This window comes from Myotis brandtii, unplaced genomic scaffold (genome assembly GCF_000412655.1).
Source record: "Myotis brandtii unplaced genomic scaffold, ASM41265v1 scaffold136, whole genome shotgun sequence".
In the NCBI taxonomy this organism is placed as follows: Eukaryota; Metazoa; Chordata; class Mammalia; order Chiroptera; family Vespertilionidae; genus Myotis; species Myotis brandtii.
Window position 1 is genome coordinate 5397808 of NW_005354829.1, and position 10070 is coordinate 5407877.

Genomic DNA, 10070 nt, shown 5'->3' on the forward strand with positions numbered 1-10070 from the left:
GGAATTAATGGCTCTCAATTAATTAAATTTCAAATGAGAAGCATGTCTAATTATAAATACATTTATCTAATTAGATGCATACTACTTAATTAGCATTGTTTTTAAATGGGTGACCTGGCAGCATGTAATCCTGTTTCCTTAACATCCAGCCCTCTTCCCTTCATAGTGACCAGTTGATGATACTACCTTTCTTCAGGACTATTGTTCTGTAACAAGAACAATAAATAATGCTCTGCCTTACCCAGGAAGAATCAGTTGACCCACAGTGAGTTAGGCACGCTCCGAATACTTTTGTGAACTCAGTACTGATCGCTTGTATTAAATACATTTTAACATTCTTAGATTCTTTATTAATTAATAAATTCTTTATTAATTCATTGAACACGCATCTATTATCCCCCTAATGGTGAGACAGGTATTCTCTTTCTTACACATCTCATGATCCAGGGCACAAGGGCAAGACATCTTTATTATCTATAAAGTGAGGGCAATAGTAATAGATTTGTAGTGAGAATCTAATTAATGATATGGTTAAAAAGCACTTAAAACAGTGCTTGGCTCACAGTGACAACTCTCATTGTTGTTATTATAACATGTTGTTTTCTAAGATCTCCAATATTATTTTCAGCAGTCGCACCAGTAACGAATGTGCTTTATATATAACTAATTGAATTCCCACAGCAATCAGCAACTATTTTTGCCCTTTTTTATAGATGAAGAGACTGAGTCAGAGAGGTTAAGTCACTTGCCCATGGACACTGGGTTTGATCTGAGCACTTCTGGCTCAGCACTCATGCTCTTAGCCTTTACTAGTACACTTCACAGTTTCTCTCTTACATCCTTTCTGCACACCCCCATCAAAGGACTACTCGGGACATCCTGAAATCATCTGAATACAAATCTGCCTCCTCGGTTAGACAGCTAGTTTCTGGAGGCTAAGCAGTGCATGTTATTCAACTCCATATCCCTGGCATCTAGCACAGGGTCTGGGACAGAGTGAGTGTGCAAATTTTACTTTGTCACCCTAAACATTTGATAAATGAGCAGTTCTATAGTATAGCTCTCCTCCATATGAACCCAAAATATGCAAAATTGGTCTCATAAATACCAAACTCTGTACCCAATTCTGCCAAAGCATTAAGATTCTTATACCATGCTTCAGTACTAAGCTTTGAGGAAATAATGCCACCAACTAATTGCAAGGAAGCAGTGTAGGAAAAGATAAGGTTTCTGACTTATGCTAAAATTTAAAAGATGGTAAAACTGTATGTACTACTTTCTTTTTTGTCTTATTTTTCTCCTATCCAGTTCATCTTCTAGAGCAGTGGTTCTCTGCCAGGGGGTGTCTTTTCCCCATACCCCAGGGGACACTCAGCAACGTCTGGAAAAATTGTTTACTGTCACAACTTTGGAGGGGAGGGGGGTTTTTCACTGGCAGCTAATGAACAAAGGCTAGTGATGCTTCTAAACCTCCTACAATACACAACACAGCTCCTCCACCCCTAACAAAGAATTATCTGGTCCGAAGGCTGATAATGCCGAGGTTAAGAGACCTTGCTTTAGGGCAGTGGTCGGCAAACTGCAGCTTGCGAGCCACATGCGGCTCTTTGGCCCCTTGAGTGTGGCTCTTCCACAAAATACCGACTTCTGCGCATGGGCCACGAAGTTTCAATCGCACTGTATGTGCGCACCCGCACGTGGTATTTTGTGGAAGAGCCACACTTAAGGGGCCAAAGAGCCGCAGTTTGCCGACCACTGCTCTAGGGTGATTTGCTGTGTAGTCTGGGAGAACAAAATTTACTACAGAGCTTTAAAAGAGTAGAACAAAGCTGCTAGCAGGGAATGGTGAGGAAGCTGGTAGCATCACAATTAGAAATCTGTGGGCCAATCTCCTATGCCCTGTATCACTGGGTTGAATAGTTAATATCAATAAAAATTCTAGCATTTTCCCTATTCTGTCCCATATAGTCTCTGAATAATCAAATCAGGTACTAACCCAGCTGTGCCCAGAGAGGATTATACGGATGTGTTTTGGCCAGTGTGTTCACCGACTGAGAGGTGCGTTTCTCTGAGAAGGCTTTAATGGGAGGGTGATCAACAGGCATGACAGTCGGTACCCAGGCCAGGTGGTAGGTTAACACTGCAGTCAGTAAGGCAGCAAAAAACCTTTGAGAAATGGAAGAAAATACAACCAGATGAGTCAACGCAGGAAGAGGCATGTCATCTACAGAACATACATTGGCCACAGAATATGCACGCCACGTTACAGAGAGCTGAAGCTTACTGGTTTTTGTTGACCTGTTCTATTAGGAGTGTGAACTCCTTGAGAAAACGCTGACAGAGCTGGGTTTTTTCCAAAGTGCTGGACATCATGGTGAGCCATACAGGTTCCGCTATCCTTGGAACAGAATATAAGTTCCAGATAGTCCCTCTATGAAAAGAGAAGGAATATACAAAACTGTCACAAATATTATTTTGAATAAACCGATATAATAAAGAGCTAATATGCTAATTAGCACGTCTGGACGACCTTCTGGATGAAGCTGGGGCTGCAAGGGCCGGCAGAGGCAGCCGGGGCTGCGAGGGCCGAGCCCCTTGCACGTATTTCGTGCATCAGGCCTCTAATCTTTATATAAAGGAATAAAGGAGATAACAATAATCTGAATCTATGTAGGACTCAAGGGACTCATGCAGAATATAAAACCGGGGTCATCAAACTATGACCCACAGACCAAATCTTACTGTCACCTTTTTGTAAATAAAGTTTTATTGGAACACAGTTATGTTCATTCATTTACATATTGCAGCTTTTGCACAATGGCAAAGTTGACTAGCTACAAAGCACATCCATTCTCCCAAAATCAAAATAGCTGATTCATATTCTGACTTGATTTTCTAGGCCGTGTGCATAAAAGAATTGAGACACAACAGAATTCCACCTTGGCAAAAAACAGAGCATTTGCCAAGTTGGGTAGCAATGACAAGTTACTGTCACATGGAACTGGGATTCATTTACTAAACCTAAGGTCTCCAAATGCTAATACTTTATTTTGTCCCCATTTCTGGAGGGATAGGCTGTTGAAATAAGAACAAGACCTCTTTATGTACATTGTAAGTGAGGCTTTCTGGTTCTATACTTTCACATTCTTGACCTCTGAAAAACTGATACTCTCATTAAACTAGCAGCCAAACTCTCAAGCACAGGCCAGCTTCTGGCGACCACAGCAGAGCAACAGTCAACTTCAGGTCTATACTCAAACAATAGAAGGTTTACTAATCATCAGACTGCCAGCAAAAAGCACAACTTCACACTACCTATTTCTGACATAGGTGGCTTAGGTCTTAACAATCACCAGATAATGACTAACATGACTTAAGTACTTTATACATAACCCAGGACTTATAAAAAACTAGAATTTTGCTCCAAGGGGTATAGACTTCACCAGCATATACCTTAAGCATCACAAAAATCTTCTAACAATAAGAACTGTAAACTTTTTTGTCCCTCAGCTACAGAGTAACATTGACTCATTAGCTCCTGACTGCCTTGGAATGGGATATCATTCCCCATCAAGAAGCTGGCTCTAAGAAATGGTGTGACAATCCCAACTCAGCAGAATCCCTCGTGCTATCCAAAGCAGGTTACCTTTACACCCAGACATTAGGGACAAGGACTCTAGAAAACTACTGTCCAGAGTACAAAGATCATCAATTAGAAACTAACAATGAAAGTGCACTGTAATATAATCATATAATTTCATGTCTAGACTAGGACATTTGTGGGAGGACAGTGGGTATAAACCGGGCCTACCCTGGCAAGCGAGAATGTATATCTCCCTGACATAGGTACTCTCTCCATCTATGCTTTGGACAAGATCCTTGAACTCAAGTTTCCTCATCTGTAAAATAGGGTAATAGTGCCTACTGTTAGGGCTTTTGTGAGGATGACATGAAATAATGAACAGGCTTATAAGAGATACCAAAATATTAGTTTTATCCATTCACCCTGTTAAAAAACAATACCAAAGACTGTCTGTCAGGCAGTAGTAAGGATAATTTGGTGCTGGGCGACTTAAATTTTTTGCTCCTTTGATCTTAGTTTCCATCTTAAAGGAGTTACTAAAGTGACTAAAAACTGCCAGCCCCCGATTCTTCCAAGTCATGGTCTCTATGTCTCCCTAGATCCATGGCTGCCACTGCTACTCACCAATTTGTTATATTGACAAACTGTGAATTTACCTGAATTCTCCCAGAGCTTCCATCAGACGGCTGACATAAAACTGGACTCGGAGACTTGATTCTGCTATCTTCCTACAGGAGATCATGGCCTTCATTGAAGAGAAACACGCCAAATTACTCTCTGGCGAAGAAAACGCTGTATAACTGTCTACTAGGCTTTATTAATAAAAGATAATATCATAATCAAAACACTCAAGGTAGTGATGCCTGAAGTCGTCAGGAAGCAGTAATTTCCTCTCCTAAAGCCATGCATTATCTGATATCAAATATCAATGATTAACATTCTCTAGGAAAGTGATCTGATATCTGAATAAAGAGTCTTTAAAGACCCATAATCCCTTCTCTATTTGAATAAGATTACATTCTCATTACCTTTTCAATTGCACTCTTCAACCTGTTCATGTGAGATTCAAACAGGGGGAAGTGAGAAAAAAAGAAGTCCTGGAAATCCCTTTGGGCCTCCTCTTTCTCGCACAGGGAAAAGATGATGCTTATGGCGATTTTCTTCCTCCGAACGATGGCCGGATTAGAACTACAGGTTTCTTCAGCCAAGCTGAATGTCTCATCAGTTGACCTGGAGGAAAGTAAGTTCGATAAGTCGTATCAGTGCATCACACTGAAGATAAACTCTGATGTCAGGGGGTGACATTCAGGTGGCTAATCCAGAACACTCAGAGTCTTAACCAGGAGTTAATCTACCTCTAATTTACTCTCTTCTGTAATTCTCTGTCATGAAAATATAGCTTACAACCTAATACTATCCTGACATGAAAATAAACTTAAAACTGAAAACAATTTCAAATGTCCCCTTGCTAGATCCTTAGTACTTTTCTCTTGGACTGTGCATCAGATTGGTGGTATTTAGGAAGAGGTGTGAAACCTACTGTTCACTCAAAACATGGGCCCTTTGTTCTAGTTGATAGGCACCAATAGGTAAGAATGTGGGAAGAGAAATGATCCCAGGTGGGATTCCATTTAATCAAGGGTCATATTTGGATATTTGCTGGTAGGTGAGGCTCACTTTCCAGGCTGTTCGAATTAGATGAAGTTACTTCTGTAAATACTTGATTGAGCCATGTGGCTGATCTGGCGCCCTGGGAAATCCCCAAACAGAAAGATCCACCTCTCTTCTGGGATAGTCAGGTTCTCAAAAAACTTAACATTCTTTTGAGAGACTCTGCTTCTATGACAAGAGAATCATGAAGCCAATAAATCCTGAATATATATTCAAATATGGGCCAACCATGTCTCTTATTTAACTATTCTCAAAAAACCAGCATAACTGCCAAATAGCTATGATCAGTAAGAGAAAAGAAAAAAAAAAGAGTTGTTTTTTTCTACCAAAAAAAAAAAAAATCAAAGCCAAGGACATAACATTGCAAAGGAAAGCCCCTAGCCTGGCACATGGTAGTTGTGCAATAAGGTTTCTCTTACTCATTGACTCCACCATTTAGACTCATATCTCTGCCAAATATGGAAGGACACCACTTCCTCCATTTTCTTTACTACAAATTACAACACAACCATTATGCTTTGCAGGATTTGAGGCAGTTAGCCTCCCACTCTTGGTCTTTAAATTCTCATTTCTTGCTCTACTCGCAATCTATAATGTGCCTGTGATTTCAAGCATACCCGTATTTTAAAAAACATACACACATCAAAAGTTGTATGGTCAGGAACGCTATTTTATTTTTAAAGGAAAGGAGATAGACATCTTGTTCTAACCTCAGAGAAATATGTTATTGTTTCTCTCGACTTCAAGCAGGATCCCAGAGATGTGGGTGTGGTCGATAAGTCAGTAAAGGCTCTCACTAACAGACATGCCTCTGTAAGGACCTGCTCTCCAGAGGCTGTTGCAAATGTGACACCTTGTGTTAAACCATCACCTGTTTTCTCTGAGAAACTCCTAGATCCTAATCATCTGCTCACCAGAAAAAAATTCTTGAGGCTCTTAGAATTTTACGTAATTTCATACAATGCTCCTTCTTCTTTTCAAAAGTACCTGTACTATAATTTGTTTCCCTACATCAGCTTATTTCTACTCTGAAGAGAAAATTCTGGGCTTATTTGATACCAATACTTCCTTACAACCCTTTTTGTCTAACTCCTATTTCCCTTCTTATTCAAAAGCAAAATGACCACATCAGCCCATTCATCTTCAGCCAATGTGGTCTTAATAATCAAATGGCAATAAACACTGAACCCTATGCAGATGTATGCATTGTCTTCATCTTTACCCTGTAAATAATAACTATTCCACTTCAACGTAGCAGAGAGCGCCCTCTACTGAATTTCTGAAAAACTTCCACAGCTATCACAGTATTGGGTAGATCTTACTTGCTTCACTGTATCTCTACACTGAATTCTAAAGCAACTGAGCTTCATTCTGTAGTCTTGGATCAACCAAACAGGAATAAATCAGGTCATGTGGTATTGTAATTATATATTTAAAATTATCCCACAAAGAAAAGATGTTTCTGAATGTTTTTAAAAATTCAGGTATGCACCCAAATAATTTATCTTATCTTTGCCCTCAGTCACCTACAGGTAAGGTACCATAGACTGTTTCTGCTAATGTGGAAACTGAGGCAGAGTGATTAATCAACATGCTGTCCTGGATTCTTAATAATTTTATTACTGAATCTGTAAGTGAAGTATGATGGGACAATGGAGCATGTGTGTGAGCAGTAAAGATACCAGACTGCAGAGTGTGTGGTAGGCTCAAGCCCCAGGGCATGCAACCCAGACAATGAATAACTGGCCTGGTGGTCAGGCACACAAACACACATGTCTGGGCAATCCAGGGTGCCACAAGGCCCCAACTTGGCAAGGCTGGGACTGGGGCCTAGCTTGGTGGCTGACGGTGGCAGCAGCAGAAGTAGCAGTGGTCACGACTATGGGCGAGAGGAAGGACTTAGGCAGGGCAGTGACCCATGGTGGGAGGGCAGCTTGTCCATCATCATCAGGGCCCCTCCCCATGAACTCTGCACAAATATTTAACTCTCTGACCTAAGCCCCAGAATAGTAAATAATCACCAAGTAAGAGCCTAGAGTGGACACCACAATGAAGCATACCAGGAAGTTATTAAAATTCTTCAGAGTTTATAATCTCTGGTTTTGAAAACTGCTGCAACATTATAAATCAAATATCCACAGGGACAGAAATAGAAAGTAAATGTAAAGATTGAGGCATTATCCCTGGCTAGGTGGTTCAGTTGGTTAGAGCATCATCCCATGCACCAAAAGGGTGAGGGTTCAAGTCCTGGTCAGGGCACAGACCTAGGTTACAAGTTTGATCCCTGTTTGGGGCATGTACGGAAGGCACTGATCAATGTTTCTCTCCCACATCAATTTTTCTCTCTAAAAATCAGTAATAACATATATTCAGGTGAGGATTAAATTTTTTTTTAAAAGATTGATGCGAGAAAGACAAGTATCACATGATCTCACTTATATTTGGAATCTAATGAACAAAACAAACTGACGAACAAAATAGACCCAGAGACATTGAAGCATGCAATAGACTGACATATTTTAGAGGGGAGGCGGTGGGAAGAGATTAAACAAAGAATATATATGAATATGAATATATCTATATATCTATATCTATATATATCTATATATATCCCACAGACACAGACAATAGTGCAGTGAAGGCCTGGGGAGGGAGTGGGAGCAGGTGGAGGGGAGCAATAGGGGAGAAAGGGGGACATCTGTAATACTTTCAACAATAAAGATAAATGAAAAAAAATAAAATAAAAAGACTGATGCATTGGACAGAACTCCCCACCCCCAAACAGACACTATGTTCATATGAAGCTTCAGATGAAATTATTAACAAGGAAGCCCAGTATAAAATTAATTTTTCCATACTGTTGAAGATGCAGTGATAGAATGCATAAGGCATTCTAAATTACATGCAACTCATAAAGACACTTTCAGTTTCTTTTAAGACTTCCAGCCCTGGCTGGTGTGGCTCCGTTGGTTGAGCATCATCCCATGCACCAAAAGGTTGCTGTTTAGATTCCTGGTCATGGCACATGCCCGGGGTTTTGGGTTCAATGCCCAGTAGGGGGCGTGCAGGAGGCAACCAATTGATGTTTCTCATATTGATGTTTTTCTCCCTCTCTCTCTCCCCGCCTCTCCCTCTCTCCTTTCCCTTCCTTTCTCTTAAAAAAAATCAATGAAAACATTATATATATATATATATAAAGACCTCCATAAGTTACAGAAAATGTCAGAGGAAACATTAAAATAATCTTGTATAAATTTACATTTAAAATTAAATTCAGACTTACACAAATGGATTTGAGTGAAGAATTAAATCTTTTTAGAAAAACTGTTCCACAAGAATAATCTGATCTAGATACACTAAAATTTATGCTTTGAAATTTTATTAGAAATGTATCTCAATGTTGTCATAACTATAAAGTTCCAGTATTAGTTGCATCAGCAGAAAGATCTTTCTCAAAATAAAAAATTATCAAAAATATGTGCCATCTTGCATTTGTCAGGAGTTACTAAGGCTGCTTTAAATTATATTGATTGATGTATAAATTTTGATAACCTATACAAATAAACTTTCAGAAATGTGAGCCAGAAAAATCTTATGATGAATGAAGGTATCAAATTTTCTTTTGTTAATCCTCACTGAAGAATATTTTTCCATTGATTTCTAGAGAGAGTGGAAGGGAGGGGAAGAGACAGAGAGAGACACATTGATTGGCTGCCTCCTGCACTCGCCCAGGGATGAAGCCTGCAACCGAGGTACGTGCCCTTGACCGGAACTGAACCTAGAACCCTTCAGTCTGCAGGCTGACACTCTATCCACTGAGCCAAACTGGCTAGGGCAACTACTATTTTTTCTATTACATAAAATTATAACACCAAAGTATTACCTTTTGCAATTCATAAATTTGTCTTGTTCATGTGTCACTATTATTCCTATTACATTTTGAAAGTAAAATATTTTTAAAGGGGAAACTACATTTTAGTATACTCTTTAATAGCACTCTTTACAAGGGCTCCTGTATTTTCATTTTTTGAGCCCAATATATCTATTTTAGGTGTAAGTTTACTAGAGATTCCTCAGTTCCCAATGCCAGGTCTCAATTCAAATTAGAGTTTTTGAGGAATTTTGAAGGACTTTTAGCGGCATTTGGATTATTGGGATCTGGTTTACAATGAATGAGCAAGTCCCTTTCAAAAGGAGGTTCTCCATCTTCGTTTCTGAATATGACAGCAACCTCGGTTACAAGGGGAGAATTATATCTACCTGGGTCACTGTTATCATATTTAACTGCCATTGTTACTTCTGTGGGAACAATACCTTTTGCTGCTGCTTCAGATTGGGCTTCCTTTTCTACCTCATGTAGCATCTTGTACGATTTTGTTAATTCATTTATTTCATGCATGAGGTTGTTGATGTTGATCATGAGTCTTTCTGAGCAGCCCTGGTTTTCTGGCATTGCTAATCTTTTACTTGTAGCTTCGGCTGTATCCAAAATATAGAGTTGAGCAAACTTCCGAGAAACACCATCCGAAGGATGTAAAGTTCCAGTATGGTGATAAACTTGTCCGTATATTCTAAAACAGTACGGCCCATATCCTGATGGTGATGCAATATTTGCACCCATGGAAGCAAAAGCAAAAGAACTATTTATGGAACGAATATTTTCCGTGAAATTTTTACTGTCAGAATCTTCATTTGTCATTAATCTTTTTAAATATGCCGGGTAATCTGGAAAATGTATATCACTTGGACAGACTTTCCCTTTGCTACAACATCGAGTAAATTTCCCATCGGATGGTTTTTCATCAGAGAAATTTAG

The 10070-nt window shown here is 39.5% G+C and overlaps 1 protein-coding gene across 4 annotated transcripts in view; it reads right to left on the reverse strand.

The window, feature by feature from the left end:
• The window catches only part of FNIP2 (folliculin interacting protein 2), a 101587-nt gene that overhangs the window by 32133 nt on the left and 59384 nt on the right, over positions 1-10070 (reverse strand). For all 4 annotated transcript variants that reach the window (XM_014535007.1, XM_005860528.2, XM_005860527.2 and 1 more), the window contains 4 exons: positions 4612-4813; positions 4240-4328; positions 2285-2431; positions 1997-2166 (listed from right to left, as the gene is read on the reverse strand). In XM_014535007.1, coding sequence (XP_014390493.1) covers positions 1997-2166; positions 2285-2431; positions 4240-4328; positions 4612-4813 — 608 coding nt within the window. The remainder of the gene's footprint in view (positions 1-1996; positions 2167-2284; positions 2432-4239; positions 4329-4611; positions 4814-10070) is intronic.